At 37.9% G+C, this 18,651-nt stretch overlaps 1 protein-coding gene across 12 annotated transcripts in view; it reads left to right on the top strand.

The window, feature by feature from the left end:
* Positions 1–18,651, top strand: part of DLG2 (discs large MAGUK scaffold protein 2) — a 2,308,738-nt gene that overhangs the window by 1,626,402 nt on the left and 663,685 nt on the right. For all 12 annotated transcript variants that reach the window (XM_081536923.1, XM_081536915.1, XM_081536921.1 and 9 more), the window contains one exon: positions 17,412–17,581. In XM_081536923.1, coding sequence (XP_081393049.1) covers positions 17,412–17,581 — 170 coding nt within the window. The remainder of the gene's footprint in view (positions 1–17,411; positions 17,582–18,651) is intronic.

The following is an 18,651-nucleotide window of genomic DNA, read 5'->3' as shown; positions in this document are numbered from 1 at the left end:
TTCCAGATCTTTTATTTGACCAGCCCAAAAAGTAACCTGTAATACTGGTTCTTTTTTCTCATTTACCATTTAAGATTGCTCTTCTCCCATTTTTAAAATGAAAGCTATATGACCTACCCATCCAATATCCTACTGTGTCTCTGTTTGCCACTTACTATTATTTACTATTCAGCACTATTTTGCTACTTATTTAACAGTACACTTTTATGACTAGATGTAAATAAGGATCTGAGATACTGTTGCCTAGAATGAGAGAGTCAGTGTCTCTAGTAATTGAGTGGTTATCTTTTTTAAAAGCCAAGTTTTTTTTCCGTTCTTTGTCTTAACAGAATTGAAAAGCAATTGTCATTTGATAAATAATCACAATAATTGTCATGATAGATCACAGGATTTGGGGCATATAACCTGGAGGGAATTCAAAATTCTCTTCCCATACCCATGTATTTGTTGAAGTGAACGAAGTTATCTTAGGTCTTTCATTTGTAGAACTGAAATATATGAGTTCTGAATCATGTCTCATCCTACCTTTAATTCATATTCATTAATGGAAACAGGAGCTAATTTTAAAAAGCTCTACTCACCCCATTAAGAAACAAATCCACAATTCAGTTACATTTCCATTGTTTTAGATTTATGCATTGAAATTCATTCAGAATAACCTAAGTGGTTAGTTTGATCAATGTGTAGTATTAATCATCATTATGGTAACTCCAGAATGATTGCTCTTTAATGTTGGTGTCTTATATAACAGAAAAAAATTGGCATATATATATAAGATTTATATTTCCTATGCATTTATGTTTCAAATAATGTTACAGTGATCCATATAAGATGTTCTAACATAAAATACATTAAGGTAGAACTCTATGGGAGTAAAATGAAAACATAAAAAAATAAAAGAAAAAATATAAAATGTCTAACTGCTCAAAAATGATTTATATCTTAAATTGGTAATTATGGATTTCAAATCGATAGATATTTATATTGTAGTATATACATTTGAAATAAGGATGTGACAGTTAAAAAATAAAATTTTACAATTCACAATAGGCCAGAAATCATATCTTCTGTTACTATTTAAACTTATGAGGAAAAAAAACATTAGAGGTCAACTTAAAGCATACAAAACAAAGGATAGTTTTGGTTTTTTTCCCCTTACTTCTGTTTTGTAAGCATGAAGATCAATACCTTGGAGAGGAACTAAAATGAGAATGTAAAAAGGACTGAGAAGAGTGGTAGGAAGAAAAGCAGAAAAGTCACAGAAGCTAGGAGAAAAAGGGCGTCAAGGAGGAGGTGAGCAGTCAGCCTTAACACTGTTGAGAGGTAACTAAGATGAGGGCTAAACCGGTGGCATTGGCTTTGGCCAAAATTGAATTATTAGTGAATTTACTAGAAACATTTTCTGTGCTTTTCTTGGTGGGGCCATTGTGAGGGGCCTCCTATTAGAATGAGACAAAGAGAGGTTAGGGAGAAGAAATAAGAGAGTATCTGTAAACAGTCCTTTGTTAATAAACTTGGTCTGTGAAAGGGAAAGAGGACATAGCCAAGGGGAGATACCAGGTCAATGGAAGGTTTTTCAGATAATAGGCGATACCAAAGTATGTTTGAATGTTCAGAAAATGGGTGAACTGAAGAGACTGGGTTTGACGATGCATGATGTAAAGAGATTAAATGAGGTTTTTAAGAAAATTTGAATGAATGGGTCTTGGTGTCAGAAGAGACACTTCCTCTTCTGTAATAGGAAAAGAGATACAGTGTGGGTTTCCATGTAGTCAGGTAGGTACGTGCTGGAAATGATATAGAAGAGGAGGGGTTTGGAGACTGTCGTTGTAGAATGAAGGATAGCAAACTGACCAGGGTGTTTGGAGATCATGAATTTACAGTGAGTTTTGCCATTTGTGGTGGCTCAGAGAGAATCTACCCGTACTGCAGGAGACCCAGGTTCAATCCCTGGGTTGGGAAGATCCACTGGAGAAGGGAATGGCAACCCACTCCAGTACTCTTGCCTTGACAATTCCATGGACATAGAAGCCTGTCAGGCTGCAGTCCATGGGGTTGGAAAGAGCTGGACATGCCTGACTGACTAATACTCACTCAAGGCTCAGGTGCTCTGGAAGAAGCAGTGAGGAAGATGGAGTTGGGTTTAGTCAGGGCTGAGGTTTTGCAGACAGTTCTCACAGAAGGACTAAGTGACAACAGCGTGAAAAGGAGTGATGAGTGGCAAGAAAACAGAAGCATTTAAGACCAATGTATAAATTTTAGTTAAGAGATAATATTTATCTCTTCGCTGCTGTGTGAATTCGAGTAAGTTATTATCTAATCCTCAGTTTTCCATTCAAAAATATTAAGTATCTGTCCAGCATATTTTTAGGCTTTCAAGTACAAAACAGTATATTGTTGGGGTATTATATAAACACTTATTGTTCCCAGACACTACTACCTTTGTTGTCATAGGAGTCCTAGGAAATGTATGGTTTTACTTTTGGATCTCTTTCTGATCTCCTGTATCTTCTGGAAGCTTCTTTCCTCTCTGCCCTGACACTCATGGCTTTTTCTAATAAGTTCTTCTATTAAATTGCCCCTCAGAGAGGCCCTTCTTTACCTGTGCTGTAAAACAAAGCCCCATAGTCCACATGGACAGTTATACGTAATGTGTGGATGACTGACAGCAGTGGGTTTTGTATGTATTTTGAAAGAGAAATTTATCAATTCAAATAAAACCCATTTACTGAAAGCAAGAAGATAATTTTAGCAAAAGTGCCCTTCATGATGCCCCTAATTCTCCAGGCTACCATCCCTAGGTCTCTGAATTTAACCTCCGTATCTGGGAAAATCTGTAAAGGACTGAGCGTACCACTTACAAATACCAGTTCAACCATTCAATCAGGGAGCTCCAGTTCTAGTTTTATGGGATCACAAAACATCACCCATAATTTCAAAATGTGTCATGAGTTTTCCACCCAAAATTAATTTGAATTTATGAAATGTGATTTAGCTTAGGAAAAGATAAGGGGTGTGGATACTATGAAATCACACAAACAATAACAACTGATTTATGGGAGCTCAGAAAAAGGTCAGGAAACAGCTTCACTAATCATCTACCCTCAAAAATTAGTATCTCCAGGCAATTTAGAATTTTCTGCTATTTAGAGAATTGCTCACAGTTTTTGCCAGTGCTAAGTAATTCCAATAATTGTGGGTTTGGACTTAACCAGGTCTTAAAGCTAGAACTGTCAGAGTTCAAATTTGAGCAGACTGGATATACTTCATTGTGGACAAACCAAATTCAAACTAGGTAGAACTACAATTCATTCATGCATTCATTTGGTATTCAACTATTTATTGCGTTCCTGTTATGGGATTTGCATTGTCCCAGGCACTAAGCATAAAATGGTCAACAAGACAGGCAGGATTTCTGCTCTAGGAACTTATATTTTTGTCTGTTGAGCGGAAGATAAATATAGAAAATATCATAAGCCATAAATGTTATGGAGAAAAATAAAACAGAAATGTAGATGAGTGACTGGTGCTACTGTTACACTGAGTGATCAAGGAAGGTCTCTCTAATGAAGTGGCCTTTAAGGGAAGATCTCAATGACTAAAAGAAGCTGGTGGAGCAACGATAAAGGATAAGACTTTCAAAGCTGAGGAAACAGTAAGTACAAGCGCTCTAAGGCGGGACTGAGCTACGCACATTCTAGAAACAAAAGTAGGGCCAGTGTAACTGGCATGAAGGGGATGAAGGGAAGAATGGTAGAAGATGAGAACACAGGAGGAAATGAGAACCAAGGCTTTGTGAGGCAGGTAAGGGGCTTGGATTTTATCTTACATGATACAGGAAGAGCTTGAAGGGCTTAAGCAAGGGTTGAGTGACACCATCTGCTTTAAATTTTGAAATTAGGTACTCTGACTTCCATGTAGAGAATGTACTGTGGAGAAGAGGAGTAGAAACAGTAAGTCAGTGTGTCCAGGTAGAAGTGGTGGTAGCAGAAATGGAAAGAAATTGATGGATTGGGATATATTGTGGAGTTAGAAGTAACTGATGTTGCTGATGGAATGGATATGGAGGTTGAGGAAACTAAAGGAATATAGAAAACTAGGTGGGTAGTTCTTATTGCATGAAAAGCTGTGTTAACCTCTGGGGATAAAAGAGAATTAGAGATAAGATTTCTACATTCATAGAGCTCCATTCTAGTGAAGAGGGATATAATAAATAAGAAAACAAATGAATTGTGTTACACAGGTATCTTATTTGTTATTGACTTTGTACGAATGCTGAAATTGTTTTCCTGTAACAACTAATGAATTTACTAACCATGAGATATAATATTTATCACTTTAAGAATCTTTAAAGATGTTGAAATTTTTCACCAAAATATTTCATACATCTCATAAACTATTGAAATCACTTACCATCAAATAATGTATATTTGCTCTACATGAGTAAAATCACACAATCAACTGGCTCAGAAGATAGTGCACATTTCCAATGGGGGGTGGGGGACACGAAGGCACAGCTCTTATATACATAGTAGGTGATGAGGAGTTCAAAATAAGAGGCAAGATTACAAGCAACTTGCCACAAGGCACACTTGAATTCTTGCTTATGGTTCGATTCTTTCTATGAAAATTGAGTTCCAAGAATTAAAATAATAATATGCATAACAAAATCTTGAAATTAATGCCTAAACTGTTAAGATGAAAGATGTGTTTAAGCTAGAACTAGTCTTACATGTACGCTTGCCTGGAAAATCCCATGGACGAAGGAGCCTAGTAGGCTGCAGTCCATGGGGTCGCAAGGAGTCAGACACGACTGAGCGACTTCACTTTCACTTTTCACTTTCATGCATTGGAGAAGGAAATGGCAACCCACTCCAGTGTTCTTGCCTGGAGAATCCCAGGGACAGGGGAGCCTGGTGGGCTGCTGTCTATGGGGTCGCACAGAGTTGGACACGACTGAAGTGACTTAGCAGCAGCAATCTTACATGTAAGTGATAAAGGCTGCTGTCCTTGTGATGTGATGTGGGATCTTGTAAATCTCTTCCTCCCCACCTCTTACATCTGGGGCCATCAGTATCTTTCTCATTCACCCCTGTATCCTCAGTGCCTACACAGTACCTGGTGCTCTGGAGTAGGTGCTCAATAAATATTGGTTGACTTTCTGTATGTAATTATATCTTTCAATTAATATTTGAGATCTTATCTTTGGTGATCAATTTTTGTTTAAACTTTCTCTTCTCACAGATGTTTTATTTATTTCTTTAATACAAATATGCCACTGAATGACAGCCGTAGGTTGACTGAATTTGAACTGATTATACTGGAGAAATGAGAGGACACAAGAAAACACAAATTCTCATGGGATAAAGTCACTGGAGGGAAAGTATGGGTACTGGCTACATAGGTGTCATTATCAGCTTCCCCACTTCTACAATTCATTCATTTATTTATTAGACATATATTCAATGCCAACTCTGTGCCTGGCACCATAAGAGCCACTAAAACTGCCAAAAATGAATAAAATAAGATTTCTCCCCTCAAGTGATTCATAATTTATAGATAAAGATAAACATTTAAACAAAATATTTCCTCTTTTTCCTCCCTTCCCACATCCAATCCATCAGTATGTCCAGTAGATTCTAATTAGTCTCCTTCTTTGTCCCTTTTTCTCTATCCTGCTTGCCACTGGTCTAATACAGGCTGCCGTATGTTTTATCAGGATTACATAATAGCCTCTGACAACAATCCTTGCTTTCTTTTACCCTAACCCCAAATCCAACTATGTCTGCATATCTCTATACTGTACCTAGAGCATTCTTTCTAAAACATTATTCTAGCTTTAAGTACTGCGATGGCTTTCCATTGTCTTTATGTTCAAGTCCAGTTCCTTAACATGCTTTACAAGGGCCTTCAAGACTTGATCTCTGCTCCTCACCTCACCAGCCACTCAGCTGTCCCTGGAACACTTTTCCCTGTCTTTACTCACCTGGCTGACTTCTGTTTGACCTTCAGTTCTCAGTGACATCAGTTGCTCCAGGTTTTTCTTGGCCTTCCTAGTCCCAACAAAATCTTTCATTATGTGCTCCTGCAGCACCTATTGCCATAGGTGTTACTATACTAAATTTTACTAGTTTGTTTTACTGTCTCCCCCTATTAAACTGTAAAGCTACCTCAGAATGGGCATTAGTCTTGAAAAATGAGTAAAGTACAGGGAAATGTGGCATCTGGAGGTGGCTGTTCTAGGCAGGGGGAGAGGCCTGAGTCATGACTTGCATGGTGTTTGCAGAAGCTGTAATGAAATAGTAAGAGACAGAAGAGACAGGGCTAGGGAGGTGAGTAGGAACCAGATGGTGAAAAGACTTATGTGTTATGTGAAGGTTTTAGCTTTACCAGGAAAGGCGTGTGAACTCAGTCTGGGTTCTGCAGAGCTCTGCAAACAGTGCTACCCCTGTCCTTTATGTGAATTAGAGAAGAGACTCCAGCAGACACTAGGGCTAGGACACTTGGCTTGGAGAGAGGGCTTGTCCACGATTTCTCTCAGTACTCACTAGCCCTTGCTCAATCATATATAATGCCCTAACTCTGGATTCTTCACCCTCTGGGGGGTCACAAACAGGGCCTTCCAACAGCCTCTGCTGTGATTCCTTCCCTCTTTATCACAGAAACTCTGCCTTTGTTATTATACGAACAATTATAAACATACATTGTGTCTTCTGAGTAAGATCTCATTTGTAGAAAAGGTTTGCTTAGATTTATTTTTATTGGAGTATAGTTGATTTACAATGTTGTGTTAGTTTCAGGTATACAGCAAAGTGAATCAGTTATACACATATCCACTCTTTTTTAGATGCTTTTCCCATCTAGGCCATTATAGAGTATTGAGGAGGGTTCCCTGTACAGTATATATAGTATATACAGGGATGTGCAGTATATCCCTGTACAGCTATACAGTAGGCCCTTATTAGTTATCTGTTTTATATGTAGTAATGTGTATATGTCAATCCCAATCTTTCAATTTATCACTCCCTACCCCCAACTAAATATTTGAAATTCTGTAAGCAATGGAAAGCAATCAAAGACTATTAAACAGAGGAATAAGGCAATCAGGTATATTTTCAATAATACCACTCTGGCCAAAAAAAAAAGTTGGAAGATAGATTTTAGAGGGCCAAAGTAGAAACAAGAAGACTAGTTACAATTTTTTTTTTTTCCCCAGAATCTATGTGATTGACAGGAAAAGCCACACTGGGATAAGTGGGTATAAAGGAAAAGTTTGAATCTAAAAAAACTATGTGATGGATTGGATGTGTGGCTGAGAGAGAAGGGGACTCCCCAGTTTTGGATGATGGAATGATTTACTTTGATAAGATACATGATTGTAAAGTACTTAGTAGTCCATGGAGGGAGGATAAGGATAATTTGGCATTCCGCTTTGAGTACATTCCAGACTTCCAAGGTGGCAGGCTGAGTTGACCTTGAATTTAGATTTATAGAACACCAGAGCTAGAAAAGAACTGTAAAATGAGGGAACTCAGCTTAAACAGAGATAAGGAAAAAATGCCTTACTTAAATGGAAAGTGGCAGGATTAGACCCTAACCCTCAGGTTTATAACTCACTATTCTCCCCACCATACCATGCTCCTTCCTTGTGCTTCTCAACTTTTCACTGAAGTGTTCATCCATATTACAAAGCCAAATCAAATTAGACTGTGAAAATATAAAATTATCAATTATATATATGCTGATCCATATCAATTTCTTAGATTGGAGTATATCCGAGTAGAGGAAAATAGGAATCAAATCCAATATTTGAAAATGTGTTTTTAATGTATAGTACTTAATTTTAGGTTCTGCAGGGGTACCAGATCAATCTGTAGCTTTTCAAGGGGAATCTGTCAGGCATTTACTTTTCAGAAATTGTAGGCAGTGAGGACTTGAGTGATTAGGAAACACTTCATGAGGCCAGAGAGCATGAGATTGCCTGGAATGAGGCTGGTTGGCATTGGGCATTTGGGAGGCAGAAAGTAACATGAAAGAAAATGCAAAAGCTAGGATGAGCTTGTTATATTTTCAGGACACTGAGGATGTTTGGAGCAGGAGTTTGAGAGCATAAGAGGCTAGAATTAGAGGCCCTTCGATGATGCTCATTCATTCTAAAGTGACAGCTGTGTAGCAGACACCAGGATTACAAAGATAAATTAAACACAGCTTTGATTTTATATAGGTTAAGTAACTCAATGAGTTTTGAGGGGAGAGGAAATAATGATAGGGTTGCTTTAGGAAATTGACGCTGAACTGGGCTTGCATGTGGGATATATAAAAAGGGACTAGTTAACCTGGGATTGGGAAAGTCAGCTAGAAAGCTACTGCCTTAATCCAGATGGGAGGTACCAGGACCTGTTTCTTGAAACTTGATGTGCAATCCTGTCTGCAGACAGAGGATTAGACTGAGTGGACTAAGTAATCGCCAGTCCTATGATCCTTTCTCTTTGAAATTCCTAGTTAGTGCCTCTTTTACATATTGTACTCACCCAGTTACCTGGCTCAGGGGTTGTTACTGGACTCTCTGCTTTTCTGGAAAAGTGCTGAAAGACCAATCACCGACACTGAAATAACAGTTTCTTCCCTCATTGTGAAATCTGTGATCTTTCTCAGATGATAGCTTCAGGGAGTCCTGCAAGCCTTTTCTGTAAAGGAAATGAAGTGGCAAATGGAGAGAGAAAAACAGTATGTACACTGTAGGGGATGGCTTCTATGGATCATAAATTCACGTTACTCTCACCATGATTTAGAGACAAGAGCAGGAGCCCTATTTCTTAATATACAGAATGGAGTGGCTATCAGTTGGCCTTTGCTATAGGAAAACAGTAGGAAAAAGTCTCATATAAAATAAGTGCTGGACAATGGCTTGCATACGCAGTCTCATGTGGTGTAGCAGCTGTGGTCTCCTGGTCCGTATTCCCTTAGAAAGACTTCATTCCAAATAACAGAGCTGCAGCATTGAGGGAATGTGGTTCAGAATCAGAACTTCTAGCACTGTCACCTGGACTGTATGAGACTAAGCAGTCCTGTTCATTTTATTTATTCATTTATGTTTGGTTTGTTTTATTTTTTGTGTTTTTTTTAACTTTCTATTTTATACTGGAGTATAGCCAATTAACAGTGTTGTAATAGTTTCAGGTGAACAGGCAAGGGACTCAGCCATCCATATACGTGTATCCATTCTCCCCCAAACTCCACTTCCATCCAAGCTGCCACATAACATTGAACAGTTTCCTGTGCTACACAGTAAGTCCTGTTCATTTTAGAATGAACCACACAGTTACAGTTCAGCCACTCAGTCGTATCCAACTCTTTGCAACCCCATGGACTGCAGCACACCAGGCCTCCTTGTCCATCATCAACTCCCAGAGCTTGCTCCAACTCATGTCCATCGAGTCAGTGATGCCATCCAACCATCTCATCCTCCACACACGAGTCAAAATTTTGAGTGGTGGATATCAGAGTATGGTCCCAGACCAAAATACCAGCATCACCTAGAAACTTTCTACAGGGATGAATCATCGTTCCTGCTCCAGACTTACTAAATCAGAAACTCTCTGGGGGTAGAGCCTAGCAATCTATGACTTAATAAGCCATCCATGCAACTCTAATGCACACTAAAGCTTGAGGACCATTTCTAAATCTAGTTCTAAAGTTTGGAAATCTAATTCTAAAATTGAGAACTAGATTTTGTTATTTGGCTTGGCTTTACTAATTTCTAGTATACTCCTTAATCATACTGATGGTCAGCAGTTGAGATTGGTCCTTAAATAAGCCCAAAATTATTTTTAACAAGCTAGAGAGAGATGGATGGTGCAGTGCATAAGTTTTGAGATTACCTTCAAAACTTACTATCATTACAGATCTCTTTTAGCTTCAGTTTCTGTTGTAAAATGAAGGAAGCAACATCTAACTTTCAATGTTTCTGTTTAGATTAAACAATATATGTTGTTGTTTAGTCGCTAAGTCGCATCTGACTCTTTTGTGACCCCACAGGCTGCAACCTGACAGGCTCCTTCTGTCCATAGGATTTCCCAGGCAAGAATACTGGAGTGGGTTGCCATTTCCTTATCCAGGGAATCTGGAGTAGGTAGCCTATCCCTTCTCCAGGGGAAATTACCAACCCAGAAATCAAATCGGGATCTCCTGCATTGCAGGTGGATTCTTTACCAGCTGAGCTACCAGGAAGCCTGGTACTTCTTTCCATAAATTTGCTTTAATCCCATCTTCTTGCAAATAAGCTTTTGCTGCTTTTCAGTCAATGTGAAAGAAAATGACCTCAATATGTAGCTTTCAAACTTCTATTTTTCATGTTTAGATAGAACCTCTGAATCTCATAGTTTCAATTCCAGATTCCCCAAAACAGGGACTGTCAGACTTGACAAGTGATCCATAATAAGCTGTATGAACCTGTCACTCCTCCTGCAACCCTGTGAATGTTTGGTAGAGAAAAAGGCCTGGTACATAATACTGCATTAACACACATCTGATGCTTCCAAAACATTAGTTCTCTTCCTTTCCTAGTAAACTGTTAAATTATGCTGATTTTTATTATTTTATTCTTAGTTTTAATGGACTAATAGCACCTAGGGAAGTCAACGAAATAAATGAATTTTTAAGGTGAGAAGATTCAGCAAGGAGAAACCTTATGGTGGGACTTTAAATATACCCATTGAGCTCACATGCATATCATGAGAGGACAAGGGAAGGCAGCAAACACACACAATTAAGCAGATTTAGAAAAGATCATAATAATTTGAAGCCATTTGGGTCAAATTCTGTGTGTGTGTGTGTGTTGTGTTGAATTGTCTCATCTTTCCTCTTCTCTGGCACTGTAATGCACCTGTCTTTTCTTAAATGAATTTTGGGTATTATTTGTTCTTAGCCTACCTTACCCTACCTTTAGTGACTCTAGCAATAAAAGAAAAGTAAGGCATTTTTCCTACCTTGAGAGCTTTCCTGGTATCATTATAGTTCACATAAAAATCTATGCAGTTATTCTTTTTAAGCAGAGTCTGATTTTTATAAATGATTGATTGATCTCTTCAGGCACAGACAGTATAATTCCCAGCTCGTGTTTTCCACTTGATAGTGTATTACCTCATTTCATTCAGCACATTAAACACTGATCAGCTTTCTCCACGATGTGACCCTTTGGTCTGTAATTAATTCATCTATTTGACCAAGGAGAATAGGACTGAGTAGAGACAGTAAAGAATAAGTTAGTCAGCACCTCTCACCATCTTAATAACCAAGTTTCAGAATTAAGTTTCAGACCTGTGACCTAAAGCCTCCTTTTGAATCAAGCCTTGAGCAGGTCTGAGTGTGGCTGAATGTGGTTATATGTGTGGGGTGGGGCAAGGACAGGGTAGCCACGGTGGGGATTCTGCCAAGTGTGATGGTCTTTAGAAGCTTTCTCCAAGGCTACCGTAAAGCTGTAGTTTGTATTAGAACAACTGACTGTTTCCGTGATGATAGAGGAGACGGAAGTTGAAAGGGAAATTAATTTACACTCCATAAAACAAGACTTACTGAAAGCCTTATTTTACATTTTTTTCTTCCCCCAAATCCCATCTATGCATCTGTTCCTATCTCCTTCATATAAAATTTTAAAAATGCTTTCAGTATCCTGATTGTAGTTCTCTCTTCCTTTCTGTCCTTTTAGTCTTCTTCTCCTCAAGTACAGTCTCTTCATATCCTTTCCTATGTAAATGGTTCTTGTCTCTTTCATGACGGTAACAGCTTACTATTTTTCAGGCCCCATGCTCAATATTTCACATATATTGTTGAATCCCTACAGTAATTTTATTATTCCTATTTTCACATGAGGAAACTGGGGCTTTGAGATGTCAAGTGACTTACCCAAAGTCACACAGCATGTAAGTTCTAGAGCTGGGACAAGATCCCAGTCATATCTAGGTGTAGCCAAGGCTTCTGGTCCAAGTTCTCAGATTCTCTGTGATGAAGTGTGTTCATTATAGAACTTTTCGAAGAAACAAAACATAAAGATATGCCTTTTAAAGCATTCATACTATCCAAATCCACAAAGAAACCGAGCTGAAACTTTATCTTTCCTTCTAGTATTTTTTAATACATAATAAACAGATTTTTTAAAAAATTGAACACAATCATTTGATGATCGTTTTTTTTAATTGTATTATTGGTGTATAATTGCTTTACAATGTTGTGTTAGTTTCTGCTGTACAACAAAGTGAATCAGCTGCATGTATACACACATTCCTTCCCTCTTGAGCCTCCCTCACACCCTACCCACATCCCACCCCTTTAGGTCATCGCAGAACACTGTGCTGAGCTCCCTGTGCTATACAGCAGTTTCCTTCTAGTTATTTATTTTATATATGGTAATGTATCTGTGTAGCGTATATGTGTCATGGTAGTGTATATGTGTCATGGTAATGTATCTGTGTAGTGTATATGTGTCATGGTAGTGTATACATGTTAGTGTATATGTGTCATGGTAGTGTATATGTGTAGTGTATATGTGTCATGGTAGTGTATATGTGTCATGGTAGTATATATGTGTCATGGTAGCATATACATGGTAGTGTATATGTGTCATGGTAGTGTATATGTGTCATGGTAGTGTATATGTGTCATGGTAATGTATCTGTGTAGTGTATATGTGTCATGGTAGTGTATATGTGTAGTGTATATGTGTCATGGTAGTGTATATGTGTCATGGTAGCGTATACATGGTAGTGTATATGTGTCATGGTAGTGTATATGCGTCATGGTAGTGTATCTGTGTAGTGTATATGTGTCATGGTAGTGTATATGTGTAGTGTATATGTGTCATGGTAGTGTATATGTGTCATGGTAGCATATACATCATAGTGTATATGTGTCATGGTAACGTATACATCATAGTGTATATGTGTCATGGCAATGTATATGTGTAGTGTATATGTGTCATGGCAGTGTATACATGGTAGTGTATATGTGTCATGGTAGTGTATACATGATAGTGTATATGTGTCATGGTAGTGTATACATGGTAGTGTATATGTGTCATGGTAGTGTATCTGTGTAGTGTATATGTGTCATGGTAGTGTATATGTGTAGTGTATATGTGTCATGGTAGTGTATATGTGTCATGGTAGCGTATACATCATAGTGTATATGTGTCATGGTAACGTATACATCATAGTGTATATGTGTCATGGCAATGTATATGTGTAGTGTATATGTGTCATGGCAGTGTATACATGGTAGTGTATATGTGTCATGGTAGTGTATACATGATAGTGTATATGTGTCATGGTAGTGTATACATGGTAGTGTATATGTGTCATGGTAGTGTATATGTGTAGTGTATATGTGTCATGGTAGTGTATATGTGTAGTGTATATGTGTCATGGTAGTGTATATGTGTAGTGTATATGTGTCATGGTAGTGTATTTGTGTAGTGTATATGTGTCATGGCAATGTATATGTGTAGTGTATATGTGTCATTATAGTGTATACATGGTAGTGTATATGTGTCATGGTAGTGTATACATGATAGTGTATATGTGTCATGACAGTGTATATGTGTCATGGTAGCATATACATGGTAGTGTATATGTGTCATGGTAGTGTATACATGGTAGTGTATATGTGTCATGGTAGTGTATCTGTGTAGTGTATATGTGTCATGGTAGTGTATCTGTATAGTGTATATGCATCATGGTAGTGTATTTGTGTAGTGTATATGTGTCATGGTAGTGTATTTGTGTAGTGTATATGTGTCATGGTAGTGTATATGTGTCAGTGCTACTCTCCCAATTTGTCCCATCCTCCCCTTCCCCCATCTGTGCCACATGTCCATTCTCTACATCTCTGTCTCTATCCCTTCCCTGCAGATAGGTTCATAATGAATTAAAATTCTTAAAAAAATGTACAAAAATCACAAATCTTGTTTACAACAGAACATATTTTAATACCTATAAAGAGGGTAGATATTACATATTATTTTAAATATCTTCAAAGTAGAATAAATAATTTTTAAGTATCATTTGACTTTCAGTGACACCATACCATATTCCAGAATATTTGCCTAGTGCAAATTTTAGGTAAGATTTTGTGGAGATGTTAGTGATGAAATGTTCTTTTTGTTTCTAAGACATATTTATTAATAGCAAGGAAATATATCAGAATGTCCAAAGAAAATTATTAAAATTGTTATTTTTTTAATCCTGGGCTTCCTAGTGGCTCAGAGAGTGAAGAATCTGCCTGCAATGTGGGAAACTCATGTTCAGTCCCTGGGTTGGGAAGATCCCCTGGAGAAGGGAATGGCAACCCACTCCAGTATTCTTGCCTGGAGAATCCCATGGACAGAGGAGCCCAGCAGGCTATAGTCCATGGGGTCGCAAAGAGTTGGGTATGACTGAGCGACTAACACTTTCACTTTATAATCCTATGAACAATACTCGTTTATAAAAAGAATGTTGTAGACTTATATTTGAAATAGCAAGCACTGAAAGAGTGAAGCCATTGTCTACTTAAAAAATAGTCATGACTGAAAAGTTCAGAGTTATATTTTATTTGGTGAAAATTTTTAGAACTTAAGCCCAAAAGGCACCATTTCAAGTAGCCCTGGGTGAACTGCTTTGGGGAGGCAGGGAGAGGAGTAAGGTTATTTAGAAATTTGCAACAGCAGGCAGGTAACCTGAGCATCAAAAGTATTTTTGTGAATTAAAGGAAACCAGATATCTCAAATTAAGGAATTTAGTGCTTTTCTATATATGGGAAGATGCAAGAATCTGAGATCACTGAAATCACTCCTTTCATATGCTTCTCAGCCATCTGGGACCAGTATGGTGTGTTTCTCACATCCTGAATTCCTCAGTGCTCACCTCAGGGAGTGGCTGCAGCCTACTGGCTACAGATTGCAGGTACTCTTCCTTCCTGAGTGCCCCTAGGGCTCAGAAATGCACATTGAGGGGGCCTGAATCACTGATGACTGTGACATACTTGTTTACTGACATGGCGGGAATACTCCATTTCTCACCATCAACTTAATTACACGAATAAAGTAGGGAGGAAATTTGTATGTAAGTGACTTTCTAATACAATGGCTCAGTGATATGATAAAGGCTTCACATTTTACTGAGACAGAGTATTATTTGAGTTTGAAGCTAGTGATATATTTATATATTTCAAAGTGAATTCAAATGGTGCCTTTACTCGCTGAGATTATCTACTGGTAGAGAAAGCAAATTCTAAATAGCCATGACCCTCTAGCCAAATGCTATTTCAAGTGATTGGGAGGAAGGAAAGTTGAGTGCCCTAGTTTGGCTTGATATTCTTTCTTTTTAGTTTTAAGAATTTGAATATTAAAACCTCCCCTCACATTCCCTTTTTTTTCCTTAAACAGTTAACTCTGAGTAACTTTGTATCAGCTTAGGCTCCAGAAAAAGACCTAACTGTATTGGAATCCTGCTGCTGTTGTCACCAACATTGTGACCTTGCCAGTAAAGTTTCATTGGTATGAAATGAGAATCAATGCTTCATAAATGGTTTGACGTAAATACAAGCAAAATAAGTGAAGTGACAAGAATGATACGATACGGCACATAGTAAACCCTTTAAAAATTTCAATTTCCATCCTGTTTACATTCAACAAATTCTGGAGCACATCTTGAACCCACCTATCAATAGCTGCAATTCTCTTGTATATGATCTGTTACAGTTTACACTATATGTCCATTTATTTATATGTTTGGTTACTCTCTTCACTAACTCTAAGCATGTTACTCTCTTTTCATGGGGAACTAAAATTCAAAAAAGTTGAAGTGACTTGACCATGGTCACACAGCTGATACACAGCTGGGATGCAAATCCAAACCTCCTGACTGCTAGGCCGGTGTTTTTTTTTTTTTGGTTTTTTTTTGGTTTTTTTAGTGTACTAAAGCTGCCAACTTTGTCCACTTGTTTAGGAAAAAAACATCTGATTTAGGCTGTGATTTCCTCACCCCAACATTTGACAATTAAGGATTCCACTGTATACAAAAGGAAAAAATTGAGTAGAGTTTGAATAGCTATAGCACCCAAATTTTTTTTTAATGTCAGTCACTCCCTTCTATGGAAAGCTATGTTTTAAAATATGATTAGTATGCTGAGCATAGGGTGATGGTAAACATTATGTTTTTGCATTATCATGAGATGACAAAATTACCCACTCTCAAAGGACCAGCTGCTGCAGGGTGACTGGCACCCGTGATGCCTACATTCTCAAAACTATTTTAATTGGTAGTTTTCCAGGATTTTTTTTAGTCAGTCAGAGAAGAAATGTATGTGTAAACCTATTAAAGCCATAGCATCTGTTATGATGAAATGACACCCCGGAATCTTAGTGAGATTGTTCTAGCTTAAGAATTTGCAGCTAATTAAGATTCTTATTGAACCAAGAGTCCTGTAACTCACTTCCTCAAACAGACATAGAAAAATTATGAACAAAAAAGATAGAAAAATTCTTCCCATACTTTTTATATAATATTTATACTACATGTTATGGGAGAAGGCAATGGCACCCCACTCCAGTACTCTTGCCTGGGAAACCCCATGGATGGAGGAGCGTGGTAGGCTGCAGCCCATGGGGTCCTGAACAGTCGGACACGACTGAGCGACTTCACTTTCACTTTTCACTTTCATGCTTTGGAGAAGGAGATGGCAACCCACTCCAGTGTTCTTGCCTGGAGAATCCCAGGGACGGCGGAGCCTGGTGGGCTGCCGTCTATGGGGTCGCACAGAGTCGGACACGACTGACGTGACTTAGCAGTAGCAGCAGCAGCAGCAGCAGCAGCAGCACTACATGTTATAATTTTAAATTGATGTACACAACATACATAAACTGTTCATTACATTAGATGTATGTGTCCTAAAAAGAAAGAACAGATTTTGAAATAGGAAGGCATAAGATCATACCCAGTCTCAAATCAAACTGCTCACAACTTTAGACAAAGAAATAGCTCTCCTTGGTATGATGTGGATAGTAGATCTTCCACGATAATGGAAGAAATCCAGCAATTAAGGATATTATAAATCAGCAAATTATGTCCTGCTGGGGTGGGTGGGATGAACTGGGAGAATGGGATTGACCTATATAACTACCCCGTATGTGATGTAGTCCCAGTCAGAGTGGACTGAGTTCAGGACAGGACCTGACCAGTAGGGTGGTCAATGTTGGGAAGGCTGAGGGGTTCAAGGTTTTCTTGATTTCCTTCATATGAAGTGTTTCTTCCAAATATAAATATGTTTAAATTGCCAATGTGCTTTGCTTCCCCACAGCTTCGGGTTAGATAGTCGTAATATTCTTTCAGAAATTCTCTTGGGCACTCCTGACTTTCGCCTGTCTTCCTTTCTTTCAGAGTCAATGATTGTATCTTACGGGTGAATGAGGTGGATGTGTCTGAGGTTTCCCACAGTAAAGCGGTGGAAGCGCTCAAAGAAGCAGGGTCTATCGTTCGGCTGTACGTGCGTAGAAGACGGCCCATTTTGGAGACTGTTGTGGAAATCAAACTGTTCAAAGGGCCTAAAGGTAATAGAAACATAAACAACTCACAATAGTATACCAGTGACAAACTATTTGATTAAAGCTTATGCCATAACCCACCCACAATGTACACTCTGTTCTTTTATTCTCTGACATTCAGTGTTTACCAGGAGATTTGAAATGCTATGATAATAGAATTTTACAGAAAGTAAAAGAAGCCAATACTGTAACTATGAACTCAGAGAAGGAAGTGATAGATTTCTAAAGAAATTTTCTTATAAACAAAAACAACAAAACCCATCCAAGTTTTTCCATAAATTTTTAACCTTACCAGATCATCCTGACTTAGCTGGCATGTTAATACTTTCTAACTTTTCAAATGTAAATAAATGGTAATCTCCCTCCTTTAGTAAAATAGTAATGTGAAAAATAATAATTTGAATAGTGTATCCTGAAATAATTGTTATATTTTTATGACACTTGTGATTTGTTTTGATTTGGTAATACTTTTAACCATTTTATTTAATAAGTACTACATAGCATTTTATACTTGCAATAGTCAAAATAAGTTAAAATTTGTTTTTTTGAAATGTTCACAGATCTCTTGAGGTAACTGCAGTTACTTTGGGAAATCATATGAACACTGAGATGAATCATATGAATTTCTGAGAATTTTGAGCTCTGCTCTTCAGAAATGATGACATTCAATATTAATAGTATTTCAGATATTTTATAAAAATCTAATAGTTAGCTTAAAAGTATTTAAATATTTTAAAAGATTATGACTAGAGAGTCACTATACTCTTTTAGTAAATTATTTCTCTTACCTTAAAATCTGTGTAATCTCTAATGCTATTATTGTTGTCATTGCTTAGTCTTTAAGTTGTGTCGGACTCTTTTGCAATCCCACGGTAGCCCACCAGGTTCCTCTTTCTGTGGGATTTCCCAGGCAAGCATACTGGAATGGGTTTCTATTTCCTTCACCAGGGGATTTTCCTGACCCAAGGATCAAGCCCACATCTCTTGCATTGGCAGGCTGATTGTCTACCACTGAGCCACCAGGGAAGCCCTCTAATGCTATATGTGATTTAAAAAAAATAAGCATACTACCTTCT

The sequence above is a fragment of the Giraffa tippelskirchi genome, chromosome 10, assembly GCF_054371585.1.
Source record: "Giraffa tippelskirchi isolate mGirTip1 chromosome 10, T2T-mGirTip1v1.2.pri, whole genome shotgun sequence".
In the NCBI taxonomy this organism is placed as follows: Eukaryota; Metazoa; Chordata; class Mammalia; order Artiodactyla; family Giraffidae; genus Giraffa; species Giraffa tippelskirchi.
The sequence above is the reverse complement of the archived record's forward strand: the minus strand, read 5'-3'. Positions and strand labels throughout refer to the sequence as shown.